This window comes from Prionailurus viverrinus, chromosome B2 (assembly GCF_022837055.1).
Source record: "Prionailurus viverrinus isolate Anna chromosome B2, UM_Priviv_1.0, whole genome shotgun sequence".
Lineage (NCBI taxonomy): Eukaryota > Metazoa > Chordata > Mammalia > Carnivora > Felidae > Prionailurus > Prionailurus viverrinus.
The window spans coordinates 8644733-8668581 of record NC_062565.1 but is presented as its reverse complement, the minus strand read 5'-3'; the positions used below and the strand labels follow the sequence as shown (position 1 = coordinate 8668581).

General features: G+C 38.7%; 1 protein-coding gene across 8 annotated transcripts in view; it reads left to right on the top strand.

The window, feature by feature from the left end:
• The window catches only part of CDKAL1 (CDK5 regulatory subunit associated protein 1 like 1), a 712098-nt gene that overhangs the window by 16013 nt on the left and 672236 nt on the right, over nt 1-23849 (top strand). For 7 of the 8 annotated variants that reach the window (XM_047858501.1, XM_047858499.1, XM_047858493.1 and 4 more), the window contains 2 exons: nt 3918-4092; nt 5469-5581. In XM_047858501.1, the coding sequence (XP_047714457.1) occupies nt 3923-4092; nt 5469-5581 (283 nt within the window). In that variant the 5' untranslated portion in view covers nt 3918-3922. Of the gene's footprint in view, nt 1-435; nt 512-3917; nt 4093-5468; nt 5582-23849 lie in introns of those variants that run through there. The other variant, XM_047858497.1, reaches the window with a different exon arrangement.

The window sequence follows — 23849 nt, the reverse complement described above, 5'->3', positions numbered from 1 at the left end:
GTCAGTGAGGTGACCCGTGAAGCACTTGTTTCATGCCTAGACGTGGTAGAAGTAGCAGCCGCACTGTCAGTAAATGTACTCGAGTGTACATTCCTTTTTCTTCCCAGGTGATTTTCTCCCCCCTTAATCATTGTATTTTAACATAGTTACAGATTTCCTTACAGCAGTAAAAGTTGTGTGGATATGCTGTATGGCTGGTCCAGGTTTCCCCAGTGGTAACGTCTTGCAAAACTGAGTATCACACCCGGGATACGGACATTGATCTGGTCAGGACGGAGGACATTTCCATCTCCCCAAGGACCTCTCCTGTTGACCGTGGCTAGTGGCCTTCCCTTCTCTCCTGCCCCATCCTCTCCTCAATCCCTGGTGACCTCTGTTGTGTTCCCCATTTCTGTAATTTTGTTATTTCAGGCTCAAGGATGTTATAAACATGTAACCATAGAGCCCATAAGCTTTCGGGAGCGGCTGTATTCACGGCAGCATGATTCCCTGGAGATTCGTCCTGCCTGTTGTATGTATCAGTGGTACTTTTCCTTTTTTTTTTTTTTTTTTTTATCGCTGAGTAGTATTCCCTGGTGCAGCCGTACTGCGGTTTAGGGCATGTGGGTGTCTGCAGGTTTTGACAAAGCAGTTGCTGTAAGCATTTGGGTTTAGGTTTTTGTGGAGATGGAAGTCTTTATTTTTCTCGGATAAACCCTCAGAAGTAACATGGGAGTCCCATGGTTAGTTTTTTAAGAAGATGCTGAGCTGTTTTCCAGAGTGACTGTGCCGTTTTATATTCCCCCTAGGATTGTAGGAGTGGTCCAGTTTCTCTGCATCCTTGTCAGGGTTTAGTGCTGTCACTGTTTTTTTTATTTTATTTTAACCATTCTGATAGGTGTGTAGTGATACCTTATTGTGGTTGGAGTTTGTTTCTCTGGCGGCTAGTAATGCTGTGTGCTACTTGCCTTCTTTATATCCTCTCTGGTGAAATGTCTTTGTCTTTCATCCATTTTCCAATTGGATTTTTTTTTTTTTTTTTTAAATTTTTTTCTCAACGTTTCTTTATTTTGGGGACAGAGAGAGACAGAGCATGAACAGGGGAGGGGCAGAGAGAGAGGGAGACACAGAATCGGAAACAGGCTCCAGGCTCCGAGCCATTAGCCCAGAGCCTGACGCGGGGCTCGAACTCCCGGACCGCGAGATCGTGACCTGAGCCGAAGTCGGACGCTTAACCGACTGAGCCACCCAGGTGCCCCTCCAATTGGATTTTTTTTTTTTTAATTTTTTTTTTTTTAACGTTTTTATTTATTTTTGGGACAGAGAGAGACAGAGCATGAACGGGGTAGGGGCACAGAGAGAGGGAGACACAGAATCGGAAACAGGCTCCAGGCTCCGAGCCATCAGCCCAGAGCCCGACGCGGGGCTCGAACTCCCGGACCGCGAGATCGTGACCTGGCTGAAGTCGGATGCTCAACCGACTGCGCCACCCAGGCGCCCCAAGGATTTTTTAAAACTGTGTTTTGAATTCTAGATACCAGTCCTTTGTCAGATAAGTGGTGGTTTGCAAAAATTTTCTCCCACTCTGTAGCTTGACTTTTTCTTTAACATTTTTTTTGATGTTTCTTTTCACAGAGAGAGAGAGGGAGAGGGAAGGAGAGAGAGAGAGAGAGAGAGAGAGAGAGAGAGAGAGAGAGAATGGGTGGGGGAGGGGTTTATAAGCCTGATGTGGGACTCGAACTCATGAACCATAAGGTCAGGACCTGAGCCAAAGTCAGACGCTTAACTGACTGAGCCACCCAGGCGCCCCTGTAGCTTGACTTTTTATCCTCTCTTAAACGGGTCTTTTGCAGAGCAAAGGTTTGAAATTTTCATGGTGTCTGGATTGATTAATTTTTCTTTTTATGGATCATGCTTTTGGTATCCAGCCCAAGAATTCCTCACCTAGCTCTAGGTCTAGAAGATTTTCTCTTACAGTTTTTTCCTAAAAGTTTATAGTTTTACGTTTTACATTTAAGTTCATGATACATTTTGCATTAATTTTTGTATAAGGTGTGAAACTTAGATTGGGGTTCAGTTTTTGTCTGTAAATGTCCCATTGCTCCAGCACTAATGGAAAGGTTATCTTTCTTTTACTGAATTGCTTTTGTACTTTTGTGAAAAGTCGCTTGAGCATATTTGTGTGGGTCTCTTTCCGGTTCTCTGTTCTGTTCTGTTGATTCATACTTCTGCTCACCCACCAACACCGCACAGTCTTGATTATTCTAGCTGTATAATAAGTCTTCAAATTGGGTGGCTCAATTCCTCCCACTCTTCTTTTTTCACAATTGTTTCAGATATGTTACTTTTTTTTTTTTTTTAAACGATTCCACATAAATTTTACAACAATCTTATCTATGTCTACAAAACATCTTGCTTGGATTGTGATAGGAATATAACTGTAAACTTGTACATCAGTTTGGTCTTGACTGACTGTGGTGGGGTGGGGGTTCCTTACTGTTTGGTTGGCTGGTTGGCAAGTCCAGGGTTTCTACATGGCCTCCACTGGTTCTGCCCTGGTGGGGTGGGGTGGGGTGCCTCGTTATAGCCTCATAAAAGTAGAAGTTAGGAGGTGGGACTGTAGTTTTGTGTTTTGTGGGGCTTTGTTTTGTTTTATGGGGTAGAATGGTTGTCTAAAAGTTTTGTCTTGCTAGACTGTCCCTTTTCTGGTTCTTTGAAAAGAGAACAGGTTTTTTTGGGGGGTGCTTTTGTTGTCTGTATCTGTTGGCAATTCTGGGTTACTGGCTTCTTCAGCTCCAAGTCTGGGATAGAGGAGGCGAAAGAAACCCCAAGTAACTCACCATTGTGTTGTTCCTTGGGTTCCAGGGTCCCCGGTCAGTCTGCCTTTTCTCTACCTCTCAGAGTCTTCTGATGTTTATTTTATATATAATGCCCATAGTTTTCATTGTACTTAGTAGGATGGATAAGGAAGAGGACATCTGTTCTATCTTCCTGAAAGCCGTGTCCACATTTTCTTGTCTTAATGATAAAAATTTTGAACATTCAGGAAAGTAGAATAGGATAATGAACACCAATATATGTGTCTTAGATTTAAGACATGTAAGGTTTTCCTGTATGTCTTATCCTATTTTTATTGTTTTAAAGTAAATTATAGACATATTTAACGTCCACGTATTCAATATTAATCTCTAAAAAGATTTTTAAAAAACTTTGTTTGAGAGAGAAAGAGCGAGCATGCGCGAGTCGGGAGGGGTGGAGAGAGAGGGGGAGAGAAAATTCCAAGTAGGCTCCACGCTGTCAGCAGGGAATCTGACATGGGGCTCGATCCCATGAATTGAACTGTGAGATCATGACCTGAGCTGAGATCCCAGACGCTTGACTGACTGAGCCATGCAGGCGCTCCATAAAAAGATTTTTAAAAAATAATGAATAAAAAGTAAAATCACGTTTATGATGTCAGAAATAAGATTTTTAAACATGAAGACAATACTTTATATCAGTACTTTGTATCTAATGATTTACAGTAATATCCTAATATTATCTAACACCCACTTCATATTCTGATGTCCGTATTTGTCCCCAAAATATCTTACAGCTGGTTGGACAAAGTGACATAGAGTCAAGAGCATGAATTGCATGTAGTTGTTGTGCTTCTAACGCATTCACTGTGAATAGTCTCTCTTCGGTTTTTTTTCTCTGTGAGACTGACTGTTGAAGAAATAGTTCCAGTTGAACCTTGGGATGTCCCATTATCAGTAGGATTTGTCTCATTGTTTCCTTGTATTTTTTTATCTTTTGCGTTTTCTGTAAACTTGAAGTTAAATCTGAACTCTCTATTAGATTCAAGATCAGCAAGAACATTTCGTAGATGATCCATGTGAAATAGATTTGTGAGGGACTCATATGCCTCTGTCGTTTATTACTTTTTTATGTAATAGAGAAGATGCCTTCTGCCTCCTGTGATTCTCTCCTGGACGACATAGAAGATATTGTGTCACAGGAAGATTTAAAGCCACAAGATAGGCATTTTTCACGGAAGCATGTTGTTCCAAAGGTGCGAAAGCGAAACACCCAAAAATATTTGCAAGATGAAAACAGCCCACCGAGCAATAGGTAAGCTCTTGTTTTGAGATTATATTCAGCATCCTACCAAGGAAGAAACTGGTGCTACTGATACATACTGGTATATATCAGTGTGTGTGTGTGTGTGTGTGTGTGTGTATGTGTATATATGTGTATATATGCATATATGTACATATATATACTCATATATATATGTACGTATATATATGTATATATATGTGTATATATATAGGTGCTGTTTCTAAAAATCTTTTGGAGAGGAGATATTTTATTTGGTTTTAAACTTAGCAAAGTAATTGGTTAAAAAAAAAAAAGATGTCAGATGGCATGTTTCTTGAAGACTGGGTCAAGGACAGTATTTGGCATAAATATAGGAAATGCTGCCCCTGCCCCATATCTGTGTCCGCCACCCCAGGATCTCTTTGGTATCTCTGTAGTTGGTATGTAATTTTGTGTTACTTCCAAATGAGGCATTTTACTGCATTTTGAAATTCTTATGAGACTGGTGGTTTGGGTATTTGATTTTTCTTAGCAAATTTACAAATACTTCTGGATCAGCTAAAGGCATTGGCACAAAAAAATTATTGTGTCATTTATCATATTAGGTCTGTTGTAGTTCTGTGAAATTGTAATACAGCCTAGCCAGAAAGGATTATGCAGTTGTATAATTTTAACATGCTTATATTTGTTTAGATAGTAAATTGTTGAAAGTTTTAATGCATTCGATGGTTTTATTTGTAACACTTTTTAAAGTCTGTGAATTTAAACTTCTCATATTTTAATGACTGAAGTTTATTGAATTTGCTCTGAATATGTCTTTAAGGTAACTTCTATTTAAATTTAAATTATTAGTGCAGTCTGAGTTGAACGACTATTTTTCCCTTTCTAAAAATACTACATTTTTATAACTATTTTTACATATGGAGTACTTTTAATTATGCTGTAGGGTGATGGTTTTTCTGTTTTGATTCAGTTATTTGTATCTGTAAGTTATAAAGATTGTAATTGTTATATAGGAGTCAGTGAATGGGTGATGTCCTTAGTTTTTCTTTATTTGCTTCTCTTGCTAGAACCATTTTGTTTGCTATTGTTATTTGTATTTACCTCTTTAGGAGTTTAACTTAGTGATAGTACTTTAGTACTGAATTTAAAATGCAGAGAAAAGGGAAATATTTATATGGAGAGAGTCATAACTTAGGTTTCTGTAGTTATTTTACTTTGATTTTAGACTTTTGGTATAACAGTTGATTATGGATTTAGTTGGTGCGTTTCATGAATAGATTGCACATGGGTTGCCGTGAGCGTATTTTTGCATAATATGCCCAGAAATCGAGTGATTTTGTTCTAAAAAAAATTCCTAAATGAGACTTACTTTTTTTTTTTTTTTTTTATTGATTGTTTAATAGCACTATTCCAGGCATACAGAAAATTTGGATGCGAACATGGGGTTGTTCTCATAATAATTCGGATGGAGAATATATGGCTGGACAACTAGCTGCTTATGGATATGAAATTACAGGTAATGGGATCTATAGTGTATTTTATTGGTTAGGTTTTTCAGGGCTGAATTCTTTAGAGATATATATTTTAGCTTCAGCAGTTAGAGTATATTTTAGCATGACTTAATGATTTTAAGGCAAAACAAAATGATAACTCTTATATGTTGTCTAGATAACTATAGATACATTATTATACAAATACTTTAAAAAAACTACTTTGAAATAAATTTAGACTTACAGAAAAGTAGTAATATGACAGTTTGCATATGTCCTTTACCCAGTTTCCTCTAGTACTGACATCTTACATAATTAAGCTAGAATTAATAAACTAGGAGGTTAACATTAGTGCAGTACTGTTACCTAAACTGCACATCTTGTTTGATTTCTGCCGGTTTCCCCACTGACATTCTTCTGTTCCAGGATCCGGTCTAGCATCTCACTTTACATTTATTTGTAATGGCTCCTTAGTCTCCGCCAGTTGATAGTTCCTCTCTTGTTCCTTGTCTTTTATGTCTATAGACTGCTGAGGAAAGCTGATTAACAGTTATTGGTTGTTTTCTAGAATGTCCCTCAACTTGGGTTTGTTGGGTGTCTTCTCCTGATCAGAATCCGGTTATGTATGCATTCTTGGCAAGAAGAGCACATTGAGTTCTCAGTGCATCATATCCGGGAGTCGATAATGAGTTGATATGTCTTATAACCAGAGGGCCACGTCTGCTAGACTTCTCCACAGTCAAGTTACCGTTTTTTTCATTGTAATTAATAGATCTCCTGTTTCCCCCCAACATTTCTCTGCTAGTTTCAGTGTCTGAAAATTTGTGTCCATGGATCGTGTCTGCAGCAGTCATTACTGTTTGTTAAATGGTGATTCACTGTTTCTTCCTTTCTTATGCTTATTAATTGGAATTCTCCTGTAAGGACAACCCTTTCTCCCTGGTTTTATTTACATATATTGACATGGATTTACATGCTTGTTTGTCGTTCCTGTGGGTTGTAGTCCAATACTGTTGTTATTTTGCCGCTCGTCTGTTCCAGTTTGGCCGTAGGACCTTGTCAAGATGGCTCCTGTGTTTTCTCAACAAGCCCCCCCTTCTTTCTATTGTCTGCCGCCACAAGATGTGCTCGTCTCATATTTTCCCTTCCCCAGCCTTGGAAGCAACCATTTTTCCAGGGAGTCCTGATCCCTTTCGGTAAAAGAATGGTGTTTTGAGCCAGACGAGCTTTGTGGGCAGTAGGTGAGCTCATTGCCACTGTGAAGTGTCCATGTGTCTAGGAGCTGTCAGTGGACGGAGCTAGGAAGTATGTATATGTGGAAACCGGCACATGTCATGTCTACATTACTGTGTCTGTCAGCATGTATATTGAATGGGGCCATGATTTGATATTTTGTGACAGGCACTGGCCTGGTGCCTTATGTATGTCACCTTGCTTAGCCTTTGGGAGATGTGGAAGTATTGGCATCCTGACTTGACTATACAGACGAGAATGGAGAGGTTGTGTCCTACCTTAAATCACACGGACAGTGAAGTCTCTTGTCACCCCAGAACACTGCTCTTGACCACTGTTGCCTATGCCTGTGTGATTGGCAAAGTCTTAGCCTCAAGATGGCCTGTGAGGATATGGGAAGATTGGAAACTTCTTTCCTAGTGGTGTTTCCTTCAGCAACTCAATGATCCTAATGTCTTAACTCTGAGTTTTTGATAACTTGTCCTTTAGACCGCAGAATCAGCCTTAATAATTTTGTTCTTTAGATAAAAGTACTCAAAATGTGTTTTTAGAATGATTTCTCAAAAAAATAAAAGGATTATCCTTCTGGATTCGTTAGTAATTTTTAGTATAAGTTACATGGGTTTGCCTTGATACATTCTGATGGTGCAGAATATTAAGACAATAGTCTGTAAGATAATTTCCTAAAACATTAAAAAAAGATGAGTTTGACTTCTCCTAGGTAGTGTTAAATATCTAACACATTGTAATTTTAATTTTAGTCCATTAGAATTTTGTATTTGATCTTATTACAGTACTGTTCTAAGTGATAAAAAGTAAAATAGTCCTGATGCATTTACACAAGAATACCAAGTTTTGTTATGTATATCCAGCTTTAGCCTTTTTTTAATTTTTAATTTTTTGCTTTAAAGAGAGATTGCATGTGAGAGGGAAAAGGGGTAGAGGGAGAGAGAAAATCTTTTTTTTTCTTTTTTTCTTTTGAGGGAGAGAGAAAATCTTAAGCAGGCTCTGTGCTCAGCGTGGGGCCTGACATGGGGCTCGATCCCAGGACCTGGGATCATACTTGAGCTGAAATCGAGAGTTGGATGCTCAACCCACTGAGCCACCGAGGTGCCCCCAATTTTAACTTCTTATTTGGGAAATAGTAAAAAGGGAGAATAAATTGAAATTTGTTTCTCTTATTAATGTGGTGTACTACTTTTATATAGTTTCATTACTTGTATGTATTTGTACTAACTTTATGTCCTGTTGATTGTCCCCACTTTAGAAATTTATAGTCTGTGTTTAATTCTAGTCTGGCTTGCCTGTAGTGGACTATAGAGTCCCTTTTCTCACTGGTCAGGTGCTGTAGGCCCAGAAAGTATGAACAATAGTAGCTGCTGTAAAACATTTAGAAAGGAAATCTCTGGGGCGCCTGGGTGGCTCAGTCAGTTGAGTGTCTGACTTCGGCTCAGGGCATGATCTCGCATTTGGTGAGTTCGAGCCCCATGTCGGCCTCTGTGCTGACAGCTCAGAGCCTGGAGCCTGCTTCAGATTCTGTGTCTCCCTCTCTCTGCCCCTCCCTCTCTCATGCTCTGTCTCTCTCAAAAATGAATGAACATTAAAAAAAATTTTTTTTTTAAAAAGAAATCTCTACAGATTTTATACTTATATTAAATATATGAGATGAATGATGGGTGGATTGTTTGTGCTAGCCGTCGTCTTTCATTATTGTGGAATAGTGGGAGTTTATATAAATTATTACTGCTAAATAATTTTAAATGTTTTATTAATCAAATATAGACCTAAAATGTTTTTTTTAACTGTATAATTGATGCAAAATAGGCATAAGATATAGATCATGTAAAATGAACACCGAGATTACTGAAAACAGTATACAATAAATTCGAAATTAGCTCTCAGTTACCGGTAGTAGATATTTTTACTATTTGGAGACAAGAGAGATTATGTGGGTATATACTGGAAATTGCTTTTAACTGTGTGAATCCAGGAATATAATTATTCTATAGTAAAATCTCAAAGAGGCTTACTCAGAGCAGTTAACTCTTGTTCATTGCTTCTTTCAGACCCTTTTTATTTTGAGAGAAAAGGTGGTTCATAACTTACAAAATAGTGCCTGCTAGTTTTTCATTTCAAAGAATGAAGCCTACTGAGGAGAATTGATGTCATTCCCTAAAATTCAGAACGGTCGGTTGCATCATGGGTACATGGATGCATGTATACAGTTAGCGTCATGGAAAAGGGTGAAACTGTCCCTATAGACACCATGGCTTTTAAAAGAAATATGATTTGAATGCATACATTCCACGAGTGTTGTTTCTTCAAGTAAGCAGTTTCTGTAGACTGAACTTTTTTCCCCCAGTAAGGCTGCCTTTGGTTAATGTTCTTGGATTATTTCTTTGGAGATGTTGGGAAAGTATTTTCAGTGTCCTCATTCGTGGCAGATCTTCATTATCTTCAGAGTGCATTTAAGGTTAGAATGGTCACAGGTCATTTGAAGCCACTAAGTAATAAATAAAGTATGTGATATGATGTTGAGCCATGCTGTTTTAGTTAAAAGTAAGGCATTTTTTATCTTTATTGATTCCGAAAACTGTTACAGAAGAGTTTTCAAAAATGTTTATAGCAGCGATATGTACACTTTTTGGATCGCTTCAGACTCTCACAACTATAATTTCATCAAAGAATTCATAACCAGTTGCTTGTGAATTCCAGTAGTGGAATAAAGGCATGGTCTCCCAAGGTGATGACTTTAGGGACAGCTCTCATTTAGGTAGATCTGTATTAGAGATATTTTAGATAGAGCTACATTGGAGGGAGAGAGAGATGCTGGAGAGAGACGTTGTTTACTTTGTAGCTGTGCTTGCTGTGAATGAAAGTAGCGTGTGCTTTTTCGTTTAGTGGAAAAAAAGTCCATTGCAAGGCCCTTGACTGAAGTTTTAGTTCATAGACAGATGAGAATAATGTGAGTTATATGTACGGAATATTTGTGATAAGCCTACATAGTTCAGAATAGAGTGTGTAGCTTGGGTGCCCCCAGTTTCAGAGAAATCATTTTTATTTCATTTCACTTTTTTGAAAACAGTGCATGTGCATCGTATGTATATGAATGTGGGAGTGGGAGAGAGACTCTTAAGTAGGCTCTGTGCCCAGTGTGGAGCCAGACACAGGGCTCAATCTTGTGACAGTGAGATCACGACCTGAGCCAAAGTCAAGCGTTGGACACTTAACCAACTGAGCCACCCCGGTAGTCCAGAGAAATGATTTTTAAATTAGGTTTTACAGTTCTTGATAGTTCCTTTGTATATTTGTATACCATTTATTCATTCAGCAAGTGTTGTCTGAACATGATGTGTGTTAGAGGCTGTGGTGCTAGGACATATGAAGACATGAAAAAATGAAGTATACATGGATTCCAGCAGGTGAGAAATTCATTGTTTTTTGGCAAAGGAAAAGCCTTCATATCGTGTGTTACATCTTAGAAGCTGTTTTAGTAAGTGGCCAAGCTGTTAATGTATTTTAGGACCTGCTTTATTAAAAGAGCTTTTACAGTTTATATTTTAGAAATGCTTTGTGATAATGTCAGGTCGGAATAACATTTATTTATTTTTTATCAGGCTAAGTGTACTCTTTCATCCTCATCACCTATTTCACCTATCCTGCCACCCACTTCCCTTCTGGTGACCATCAGTTTGTTCTTTATAGTTGCGTCTGTTTCGTGGTTTGTCTCTTTCTTCCTTTTTTTCTTCGCTCTTCTGTTTTGTTTCTTGAATTCCGCATATGAGTGAGATCATATGGTGTCTTTTTCTGATTTATTTCGCTTAGCATTATGCTCTCTGGCTCTGTCCATGTTGCTGTAAATGGCAAGATTTCGTTCTTTTGTATGGCTGAATAATACTCCACTGTAAGTATGCACCACCTCTTCTTTATCCATTCATCATTTGATGGACACTTGGGCTGCTTCCATAGTTTGGCTTGTGTCAATAATGCTCCAATAAATGTAGGGGTACATGTATCCCTTTGAATTAGTGTTTGCATATTTTCTGGGTACATACCCAGGAGTGTGATTATTGGATCATAGGGTAGTTCTGTTTTTAAGTTTTTGAGGAACCTCCACATTCTTTTCCAGAGTGGCTGCACCAGTTTGCATGCCAACCAACGGTGCAGGAAGGTTCCTTTTTCTTTCCATCCTCGCCAACACTGGTTGTTTCTTGTGTTTTTGACTTTAGCCATTGTGATGGGTGTGAGGTGATAGCTTATGTCATTTTGAGGTGCATTTCCCTGATGATAAGTGATGTTGAGCATCTTTTCATGTATCTCCTGACAGTCTGTATGTTATCTTTGGAGTAATGTCTAATCATATCTTCTGCCCATTTTTTAATTGGATTATTTGTTTTTTGGGTATTGAGTTCTATCAGTTCTTTATATATTTTGGATACTAACCTTTTATTGGAAATATCATTAATCTTATTCCATTCTGTAGGCTGCCTTTCAGTTTGCTGATTGTTTCATTTGCTATGGAAAAGGTTTTTTATTGATGTAGTCCCTTGTTTATTTTTGCTTTTATTTCCCTTGCTTCAGGACATCTATCTAGAAAAATGGTGCTATGGCTGATGTCAAAGAAATTACTGCCTGTACTCTCTTCAAGGATTTTTATGGTTTCAGGTCTCACATCTAGGTCTTTCATCTGTTTTGAGTTTACTTTTGTGGATGGTGAAAGAAAGTGGTCCAGCTTCATTCTTCAGTGTGCTGCTGTCCAGTTTTCCCAGCACCATTTGTTAATGAGACTGTGTTTTTCCCACTGGATATTTATTCTTCTTTTGTTGAAGATTAGTTGACCATATAATTGTGGGTTTAATTTCTGGGTTTTCTGTTCTGTTCCATTGGTTTATTTGTGTATATTTATGCCAGTATTCTACTGTTTTAATTGCTACTGCTTTGTCATATAACTTGAAACCTGGAATTGTAATACCTCCAGTTTCATATTTATTTTCCAAGGTCTCTTTGGCTTTTGGGGGTCTTTTGTGGTTCCACACAAATTATAGGATTGATTCTAGTTCTGTGAAAAATGCTACTGGTATTTTGATAGGGATTGCATTAAAGCTGTAGATTGCTTTGGCTGTAGCCAAATCTGTAGATTGGTTTGGACATTTTAACATTTGTTTCTCCAACCCATGAGCATGGAATGTCTTTCCATGTCTTTACGTTGTCTTGAATTTTTTTCATCCGTGTTTTATAGTTTTCAGAGTACAGATTTTTTTTTTGCCTCTTTGGTTAAGTTTACTTGTACATACATTATTGTTTTTGATGCAGTTGAAGTGGGATTTTTTAAACTTTGTCTGCTGCTTCATTATTAGTGTGTAGAAATGCAACAGAGTTCTCTACGTTGGCTTTGTATCCTGTGACTTCATTGACTTCATTCATCAGTTCTGGTAGTTTTTTGGTGGAGTCTTCTGGGTTTTCTCTATAGAGTATCATGTCCTCTGCAAATAGAGTTTTACTTCTTCCTTACCAATTTGCATGCTTTTTATTTCTTTGTGTTGTCGGAGTGCTGTGGCTAGGACTTCCAGTACTATGTTGAGTAAGAGTGCTCAGTGAGCACATTCTTGTTTTATTCCTGATCTCAGGGGAAAAGCTCTCAGTTTTTCAACATTGAGTATGATGTTGGCTGTGGGTTTGTCATATATGGACTTTATTATATTGACGTATGTTCTTTCTAGACCTCCCTGAGAGAGGGTTTTTATCATGAATGGATGTCGTACTTTGTCGAATGCTTTTTCTGCACCTGTTGAAATGATCACATGATTTTTATACTTGCTTTTATTGATGTGACATATCATGTTGATTGTCGATTGTTTTCTGAATATTGAACTACCTTTGTAACCCAGGAACAAATTCTACTTGATTGTGGTGTATGATTTTTTAAAAATATATTAGTGGATTCATTTTGCTAGTATTTTGTTGAGGATTTTTGCATCCATCAGAATATAACATTTTAGGTTTGAATTAAGAAAATGAATCTCCTTGTAGAAATAAGTAGTAGTTTATATGGCATAGGAGATAATATTAGAATTGAATGTCTGAAGTATAAGCATATTTCCTGGACCTGGTCGTTTAACTTGAAATAGTTTTTTAGGAGCGTCTGGGTGGCTCAGTCGGTTGAGCATCCAACTTCGGCTAAGGTCACCATCTCACGGTTTGTGGGTTCGAGCTCCACATTGGGCTCGCTGCTGTCAGCACAGAGCCTCCTTTGGATCCTCAGTCCCCCTCTCTGTACCCCTTCCTGGCTTATGCTCTCTCAAAAAACAAAAACAAAACAAAACAAAAGAAATAGCTTTAAATTTTCAGAGAGATTAATGGGATATGTTAGATTCATCTATGCAGATGTTTGTGTCAAGAATACATTCAAGGGCCACACTTGAGGGTCAGTAGAATTTTAAGGACATTAAAGCTAGATTTTTGTGTTTGTACTTGGAGTTTTTGGAAATCACATTTGTACAGAATTAAAGTATGAATGCACATCAAGTTTCTTTGCCTGTTTTTTGTCTGTTTTAAGAATTGGGGTGCCTGGGTGGCTCAGTTGGTTGAGCGTCTGACTGGCTCAGGTCATGATCTTGCAGTTTGTGGGTTCGAGCCCTGCGTCGGGCTCTGTGCTGACAGCTTGGAGCCTGGAGCCTACTTCGGATTCTGTGTCTCCGTCTCTTTCTGCCCCTCCCCCACTTGTGCTCTGTCTTTCTCTGTCTATCAAAAATAAATAAAATGTGAAAAAAAAAAAAAAGAACTGGTTACCATGACATTTCACATTAATATCTTGAGCTTATATATATGTAATAAAAGATATTAAGATAAGTAGACTAATTGTGTGGGATTCTGAAAAAGCAGACCTCCACCTTCGTCAAGATGAAACTAAATGAAAAGTTTATATTTTACTTCTCTTAGAATTAGTCAGGGGCACCTGGGTGGCTCAGTGGGCTAAGCATCTGAGTTCGGCTCAGGTCATTATCTCACGGGTTGTGAGTTCGAGCTCTGTGTCGGGTTTTTTGTGCTGACAGCTCAGAGCCTGGAGCCTGCTTTGGATTCTGTGTCTCTCTTTCTCTATCTCTCTGCCTCTCCCTCGCTTGTGCTCTGTCTCTCTCTCCAAAAAAAAAAAAAAAAAAAAAAAGGCACAAAATATTATGTCACCTATGTGAAATCAGGGTTTTTGTACACATTTCCAGGCAAGGGGGTTGAATTGGTTGAAAGTGTACTGTGTTAGGCATTTCACAGACGTTATTGCAAATATCAGATGGAATAACTTTGGTGGGAGGTGACTCCATATTTTAAGACCAGGAGATTGAGGCTGGGAGAAGGGAGACGTGATCTATACACCTTCACCCAACTGATGTATGCTAGAGTGGACCTTGAGACATGGCTGCTGTCAGCACAGCCTCTGCTCCTGTTATACTGTGTAGTCTCTCAAACTTGATACTTTATTTTATTTTTTTCTTTTTCTTTTTTTTTTTTTTGAACGTTTATTTATTTTTGGGACACAGAGAGACAGAGCATGAACGGGGGAGGGGCAGAGAGAGAGGGAGACACAGAATCGGAAACAGGCTCCAGGCTCCGAGCCATCAGCCCAGAGCCTGACGTGGGGCTCGAACTCACGGACCGCGAGATCAAACTTGATACTTTAAAGGCAGGTCAGTGTGGAAACCTATTATTAGGTAGGTTTTACTGGGTGTTTTTTATTTTTTATTTTTTGCTGCCCAGCATTTTAATATTTCTCCTGCACGACTTTTAGGACTCTTTTAAGTGCAATACTGTTAGAAGGCTGGTTTTCTGTCTGTCTGTCTTTCTTCCTCTTTTTCTCTTTCTAGAGGTGAGAGAAAGGGGGGATACGTACCACTGGAATCCATACCGCAGGAGTATGCTCAGTTTCTTAATTTCAGTGCAGTGGAAGTAAGCTGTTACTTGAGTTAAAGATGGCACTGGGAGCTGAGAGCCATGTGGCCCGGGTCCACCTCCTTTATCATCAGTGTGAAGTCACCCCCCAGGGGGAACATAAATATGACATCATCATCTTTTTGCTTTTCTGTTTTGATCAACAGCAGTAATTACCTAGGTGCATTCGGGCTTTACCATGTGCTGGGCCCAGGCCAAGGGCCTTCTCTCTGTTCCCTCATTTAATTGTCACAGTAATAGGGCAAATACTGGTGCTCCGTTTCCAGAAAGATTTTTTAAAGTTTTAGTTGGCACGCATGTTGCGTTAATGTCAGCTGTACAGCTTAGTGATTCGATGGCTCCCTGTGTCCCGCTGTTCTCAACACCAGCGTGGCTCCCACCTGTCACCATACAACGCTGTTACAAGACCATTGACTGCGTTCCCTATGATGTGCCTTTCCTTCCTGTGACCCACTCAGTCCTTAATGAAGCCTGTATCTCCTCTCCCCTTCACCCATTTGCCCCTCTCCACAACCACTAAATAAAACACTCGATGTTTCTGTTCTAGAATCTCTAGTGGAACTCATCAGCTTTCTTAGTGTACAACTCTTGCCTCTTTATTTTTTTATTAAAAAAATTTTAAAAAATATTTATTTTTTGAGAGAGAGAGAAAGAGAGAGCCAGCGTGAGCAGAGGAAGGGCAGAGAGAGAGGGAAACACAGAATCTGAGGCATCTCCAGGCTCTGAGCTGTCAGCGTAGAGCCTGACACGGGGCTTGAACCCACAAGCCGTGAGATCATGACCTGAGCCGAAGTCAGACGCTTAACAGACTGAGCCCCCCGGGCACCCCCACATATACCTCTTTAAGGTAGCCTTCTTATTCCTTAACCATCACCACTGCTGTTTATATGTGTACAGTGTGTTATAGCTCATAAAACATGTTCATGTCTGTTGCTAATTTTATATAGATAGTACCTGAAGATAAAAAGAGAACAAAGACTTTGTTTACCAGGCTTTTAAAGAATTACTTAAAAATATCCTGACATTTAGGTTTCTGACTTAAATTACACATACTGGTAACGAGTATTTACAATGAGGTATTAAGTTATGTGCTGAATAGGACATTTTTCTAAGTGTTACCTAGAGTTTCCTTGGAGGAATTCTTTATCCTGTAGCCAAAGGTGATGCCTTTTATCCGAAGATTCTGAAGTCTGTCTGGAAATTATAGTGAAAATAAATTCTGTTCTGATGATTTGCAGACTGTAGTACATACAAGGGTTACCATCAGCTTATGGATATAGTTGAATCTTAGCGTTATTCTAAAGCTCAATGTTAAACGTAGGGGTTTTTTTTTTTTTTTTTAAGAGGAAAAGGGGTCTTTTGCACATTAAAATCGTAACTATATCTGTTAATCTGTTAACTTTCCTTCTCATGTGGGCATTTCAGGCTAATTTTATAAGCTTTAACTTTTTATATGTATCCCGTATGCTGGAAAACTATAGGCTTAAGGTAATTATTTAAAAGAACTTCCTCACCTTGCCAGTAATTTGCAGTTTTACTTTCCCTGCCTGGTTACTATGGACATATTCATGTATTAGGTTATTTGCATGAACCACTAGGGGTATTCTTCATAAGTCTTAATATTTTTTGGTTATTTTTGCCAATATTCACATAGAAAGTTGAGAATTCTAATGGCTGACTTGGTATGAGGGATCTGACAGCACAGCGTCTAAGTCAAGATGTGACTTCAAAAAAAAATAAAGGAGACTTCCCCTATTCTGGAATGGATGACTGTTGTTATTGGAACGCAGAGCTGTATTCTTTCTACCGAATCTCCAAAAAGTTCAGCTTTCCAGGGTAGGAGACAACAAAACCGAGCAACTCTCAGTGTTAGGATTTGACACGAGAAAGGAATTTGGAGAGAGCTGAGTGTGAAATGAGACCTCCAGGCACAGCCTATTATGTATCATGAACAGTGGGCTGTTGATTGGAACCGTAAATGTCCGAACTAGACAGCCTCTTTTTGACCTGACCTCGTGTTCTAGGAGGGTGAAATTTTGGAATCCTGTGCTTGGTGTTCTGGAATGGCTGGCTTGAGCTAGGAAAAATTGTCTTCTGATCTCAGAAGGAACGGAGTAAAGATCTGCCCTTCACACATTTCCCTTTTGTTAGACAGTGGACTGGGAATGCCAACAAAGTAAAAGACGCACTGATCCAAGTTGGGGAAGAGGAAGAGCAAGCCAAAGGAGTTAAAACAGGATTTTGAAAGTGGGAGTAGCTGAGAACTGATTTGAAGAGAATTAAAAGTGTAAGAGAAATTAGCCCGTGTGGGGTGCGTGTTTGTTGTACGTACATATTGACGAAGAGACTCCATCACTTGGAAGGATGTGGACAGATGGAACGGAAAAACCATTCATATGTAATTTAGTCTCAAAAATGCTTCACTGTGAGGGCCATTGATACGTATAATTGATTGCTGAATGTTATGTATAACTTGTCCCCTCTAGAAGGTTATGTCCCCTGAAAATGGAGCCCAGTGTGTGTACCTCTTAACGAAAGCATTGTGGTGAAGATACTGTTTAGCTTACATGGCATATTGTGATCAATGTGTGTCCTATAACTTTTTTTAAAATTTTAAACAAATTTAAAGTAGTATAACTTAGATTTTATTTACCCGTACTATTTACTCATTTTACCCAGAGGGTCTTGTAAAGAGGTGGTCTTCATTTTAAAATGAGTCCAGGACGACTAATTACATTACATTTCATTACGTAGGGAATTATATTATGCTTTATATTCTAAGAACTGAATAGCATTCTCTGCTCAAGTCCCTGAAACTTTAAATTTTTTTTTTAAGTTTTTATTTATTTTTGAGACAGAGAGAGACAGAGCATGAGCAGGGAAGGGGCAGAGAGAGAGAGGGAGACACAGAATCTGAAGCAGGCTCCAGGCTCCGAGCTGTCAGCATAGAGCCCGACGCGGGGCTCGAACTCACGGACCGCGAGATCATGACCTGAGCCGAAGTCGGATGCTCAACCGACTGAGCCACCCAGGTGCCCCTAGTCCCTGAAACTTTAAATTTGATATGCTAACAGTTTCTGATGCTTCCACGAAACGTAACATTTCAAAACGATGTTTTTAATACATTTTAACAGGATGTTGGGACTCCTCATCACTGTGATAAAAAATAGAACGCATGCTAATTTTTATGATCTCTATGTTCTAGTGTTTTTTTCCCTTCTTTAAATGGGGCATGGAGATCTTCAGTTTCTGTTAATTTTCATCTTGTTGGCCCAAGAATCTCTTTCATTACGTGAAGCACAAAAACTCCATGTGTTTGAACCAACAGTTTACTAAGTAGCAGCACCGTCACTCGTTTTGATCTTGTACTAAACTGTGGATTATCTATACAGATTAAGTAGTGACAGCTTTTCTTTAATCCCAGATATTATTTCCCTTATTGAGAGTGAACGTGCATGGTTGATTAGAATCTTCGCCTTTTAGACAAATGAAGAGAAAGTCTAGCTCATTCTTGTGCGTTCTACAATGTATTGGTGCTAGGTCATAATTTTTCTTAGCCTGATATCACATCTGAAGTGAAATACCAGTAATAGTTAAAAACTCATGTGGTAACTTATTTTGAAAAAAATTTAAACTCTTTCTCTCAGTTTTCTTTGTAGTAGATGTGGGAAAGGTTTATCTTTTTAATTGTCTTTGGGAACTTGAATATCCTGTTTCCTTCTGTTCCACTTTTGAATTTTTTTTTTTTAATGTTTATTTTTGACAGACACACACACACACACACACACACACAGAACATGAGTGGGGGAGGGGCAGAGAGAAAGGGAGACACAGAACCTGAAACAGGCTCCAGGCTCCAAGCTGTCAGCACAGAGCCCAACGCGGGGCTCGAACTCACGGACCGCGAGATCATGACTTGAGCTGAAGTCGGACGCTCAACCGACTGAGCCACCCAGGCGCCCCAACATTCTGTTCCACTTTTGGCCTGACCTTTCCAAGTTACTTAGACTTCTTGTCTATATAGACTCTTGTCTATATGTTACTTCTTGTAACATGTAGGTGTTACTAATACTTCATGTGTAGTTGTTTTTTTGTAAACAGACTACTATGAAGTGCTGAATTGTTTTAAGAAGACTAGTCTTTAGAATTGCTGCTGTTCTGGTATTAAAAATTTTTTTTCCCCTACTTTTAATATTTTAGACTTTTTTAGGAGAGAAAAATCAACATAGGCTAGAGATTTTCAGAAATTTCATACTTGCTTAATTGTTGTTCAATGATTCACATTACCTTTTGAGATTTTGTAAAACTGTTTTTGGATAGTGTATTCAGAAATAGTCTGCTTAAGTTTTAGTTTTCTCTTTCTTTCTCTCTTTCTCTCTCTCTCTCTCTGTCCCTCCCTCCCTCCCTCCCTCCTTCTGTCCTTGCCTTTCTTTCCATCTTTCTTTCTCAAGGGTAAATGATAAATTACCTGGGAAGCTACACTTAAAAATCTGTTTTTTGTGTTACTGTTCTTGACTTTTGGGAAGAACCTTTTTTTGAGATGTTGACACTTGAGTGTGTAAAATAGTGTGGGCTCTTTTGGGCCTTTAAAAATTTAGTGAGTTTGGATTAAAGATGTGATGTATTTTTAGCTCTTGGACAATAGATGGCAGTATTATATTACATGATCACTGCCCCTATAATACATATGAAAAGTGATTTTCATGTTACAAATAGTCCTCTTATAAAATTATTAGAAGTTATTAAATTTGTTAACACCTTATTTTTTCTGATTTACTACCTTTAAAAGTGTGTAGTAGTGTTTATATAAGAATTGGACAAGTTGACCTTCTCGGAGGCAGCACGGATCCTGTGCAATCTGCTTGCAACATGTATGCTGGAGACCAGATGTGAAATGACTCATTCACCGACTCATTGCTTGACATCTCCATAGCTCTCTTGCCCTGACTGTGCTTGTCCTAGAATGTGGTGGTTGCCCTCTCGCCCACGGGAGCCTGCTAAGGTGGGAGTTTTTGCCTTTGAGGACAAACATTTGTTACCTCTGCCATTACGTCGCTTGCGTACTTTCTCAAAACGAATCTTTGCGTGAGATGCATCTTGAGGAGCCCATTAATCCTCAAATTAATCCTCAAATCTGTTAACATATTTAAGGTTAATGAGGCTTAATGTGAAATGAGAAGGCAGTAAACTACAGCCCTTTAAAATTTCCCACCGTTCCCACTTGACCCACATGTGTTTGATGGTTAATTTCAGCGGAAGTGATTCGAATGTCTGGGCAATCTGCAGACTTCCTTCTGGTCCTTCCTCTATTGTAGCCTGGTGCTTGTCAAATTTAAGCGTTGGTAAGAATTTTTGTACATAGATTCATGCAGGTGATATATATGGGTGACTTAAGGGCTTGTTTGTGTGTTTGTGTGCGTGTGTATAACAGTCGTGACCCTGCATATTAGATCAACTAACTTGATCATTTCGATCCTGATGCCTGTATTTACCCTAAGTCTGCTTGCACTGCTGCTGGTATGTTCCCCTGGCTTAGAGGCAGAGAGAAGTCCCTCTGTTAGTTCCTTCTTAGGGTAATTTGTCTGTTTCCCATGTCTCTCCCATAGTGAGTGAGTTCCTCCTATCTTAGCCATCTTTACCTTTGACATCTCAGAGACAACTGTCACTTAATTTTTAGGAGCAGACAGTAGCCCCTATTATCATTGGCTAGACTGTAAGACCCGGCTATGGCCATGGATTAGCTGTATGACTTTGGACAAAAGACAGTGTCTCTGTACTTCAGTATCTGTCTGTACTTAATGAAGACAACAGTAGTTTTCCCCCCAAAGATTAAATGTTAGCATGTGCAAAGTGTTCAGTGGATTATCATTATTACCATTAAGCACAGGACCTGGCACAAAATAGGAATTCAGGTGTTCTTTTAAGTGAATTAGTGAACAAATAAAAATGATATTTTGGCTATCTCGAAGTAAGTTTATTAGTCTTCTCTATATAGCAGAATAAAACTTTAAAGTATATTCTAAAGGTTAAATAAATTGTGTGTGTGTGAGTGAGCGAGCGAGCGAGAGAGAGAGAGAGAGAGAATCCTTTGAGTTTTCAGTACAATCCTATTTCGGTGTCTGTCAACTCCAGTCTGCATAGTCTTGGCAGGTCTTGGATAAGATCCTCATACTATCACTTTTCCTGACATGGACACTACAAATTATATCGAATCAGAAATCTAATTTAATCCATCCTGATGAAGCTGCAAGCAGTAATTGCCTTCAATGTAATGGGATTGGATTCAGTGTTAGAAATGCTGATGTTCCCGGGGCTCCTGGGTGGCTCAGTCGGTTGAGCGTCTTCATCTTCGCAGGTCATGATCTTGCAGTTTGTGAATTCAGGCCCCGCCTCAGGCTCTGGGCTGACAGCTCAGAGCCTGGAGCTGCTTTGCATTCTGTCTCCCTCTCTCTCTATCTCTGCCCCTCCCTTGCTCACACTCTGTCTCTCTCCCTCTCAAAAATAAACATTAAAAAAAAAATGTTGATGTTCCCTCAAATCTAAAATTTGGTTCTCTTTATTTCCAAACATTTGTGTGTATACAATATGAGACTTGTAGAGAGACACCAGTGACCTTGGAGTGCTGCTTGTATTCAAATGTTGAGTTCCTTGTGACAGTTGGTAAGGGTGCAGAGTATAAGGATGGCAGTGAGAAGGGTACTTTCTCCTCCTTTTCCCCCTTTTTACCCGGAACTAAAGCAGAGAGAAATAAAACTAAGGGCCTTCAAAATGGGCTTTTTTCATCCGTTCAGAAATAGAGGAAAGAAATTAAGAGTCTCTAGAGAAGATGCAGAATGTTGTTTACCCCTGAGGGTGAGCATTTAGCCCTTGTAATATGGCAGAAGGCGCCGTGGGGTGAAGGGAAATCCTTCTAAAAAGCTTACTCTTAGCGTGTTTTGACTTAATCCTTCCCTGTGAGTCATTTTTAGAAGTAGCTCAGTTTACCAACTTGCACGCCTTACACTTGAATACGTCGTGAGTAAGGGGTGAGGTTGATCCACGGACTGCGTTTGTGCGCTACGGTCTGACTTGCGCTGGGTCATGGGGTCATGTTTAATCCTCTGCTGTGACTCTTTCAGGTGTTTCTGGCAACCATTTTAGCCGCCATCTTATTAGCCGTTGCCTTGTCGCTGTCTTTTTAATTGAGTTGCTGTAATTTAAGATGGAATCCTATTAACTGTGATTTTGAAATCTCTGTCAAGAGCTCCTTGAGTGAATTTTGAGGAAAATTCATGGTAACACACGAATCAGAGACAAAAAATCATTGGGAATATTTTCTGCTTTTCATGTGACAGCCGAGTTAGCTACCTTAGAAAAATAAAGGAAGGGACTGGTGGTGGTGTTCTAGAATACATACGTTATAGTCTAACAACACCATACAGGAACCCGTTGAAAGATGTGAGAACAGAAGACATTGAAAATGGTATACAAACCTCTAAATAGGAGGTCAAATTAAGGCAAAGAGTCTTTAGGGAGAGTATTTGAAGCTTTTCATTTCCATCTCTTTTGCAGTAGCTTTTAATCTTGTGATTTAGGTGAGTTGCAAATCAAGCACAAGCCATAAACAAAGGCTTTCTTTCCTGGGGCAGGGAGGGGGGAAACGGGGCTTTGCAGTTTTGAGTGAAGGTTGATCTAGTAGCATAGAGACAGGAAGGATACTGTGTTAGGTGAAGAATTGTTGGTTGTCGTGTTTGTGGTATGTGAGCTGCAGCAGGAGTGTAGTCAGTGTTTGTGCCTTCTTCATGTAGGAATTTAAACCTAGATTTCCAAATGTATACAGAAAACATTGTAAAAACAAGAACTGTTTTGCAAAATTTTACACAGCGTAGAAATGTGTGCATTAATTGTGACACCGGATAATTCTAGGATTTGACTTATTATATGTTTTAGGAATTCATGTGGGAATATAAAAACCAGCAATTTCGAGCCGGTGATGGCTCAACCATTCTTAACTGAGGGATGTTTGGATCAGTCATTAAAACTTTCTGAGCCTCATCAGGTCTTTTTTGTTTTTTCTTTTTTGTTTTCTTTTTAATGGAGTGATGTACTACAAACCTCATGAAATTGAAATGAAAACATGTAACCATGAGGTAATGTTTTAGTTCTTGAAAATATTTATGACTTAAAAGACAAATAATATGCTTATTTATTAGGCTTTAATGTTATTAAACTGTAAACCGATGGGCTTTGAATTCCTTGCTATACTCTTTTCATCTGTGTTGCATTAAAGATGTTTTTGTACAATTTAGAAGCCCGATTCCTAGATATACCAAAAGGTGGCACTGTTTACCTATGTCTTAATATTTTTAATTTGCTTTTTGATGAGAACATGTGTTGGATGTTTTATCTGGAAATGTATTAAATTGAGGTTATATTTTTTACATTTAATTTTCTGTTTTGTAAATGGATCTTTAATTCACGCAAGGTTTACTAGGACCAGGTTTCATTTTTACTTTGAAATGCCTTGGAAATTCAGATATTTAGCAGTCAGTTTGTAGATATAAACTCCTGTATAATCCAGTATAATTAATAAAACCTTGTATTAATGTGACAGCTAATGTTTCATGGAAAACACAGTTGCTTTTGTATAGCAGGAACCATTAATTTTTTTAAGCCTCTAAAAACAATCCAGTGATTAAAACATAACAGCCATAAATAAATGATTTGTGTGGCTTTCAGGTCACACCACGTAGGTTTATCCATTCTGGAATGTTATTTTATGTTAAAAGTACCTTTGAAAATTTAGCAAAATCTGTCATTGCTTGAATTTCCTGCTGGCAGTAATGTGATGAAAGGGGAATCTGGTAGGTTCTGTGAATAGCTTCTCAGGTGAGAAATGCAAAAATTAGATAATAGGAATGTGATTTGAAGTGAGGATTTATATGCAGCAGGATGTGGTTCATACACTTCCCATGCAGTTAGGTGAAAACCTCCTGATTGTTCATTCATGGAGCATAATGCATCCAACACAGTGTACGACCCGAACAAGAGAATACGAGGAGGTTATTTTTATGTCCAGTCAGAGCTATCTGTCCTTGGTTTGTAGCATAAACAGAATTTGTCAATAATTTTTACTGGAAG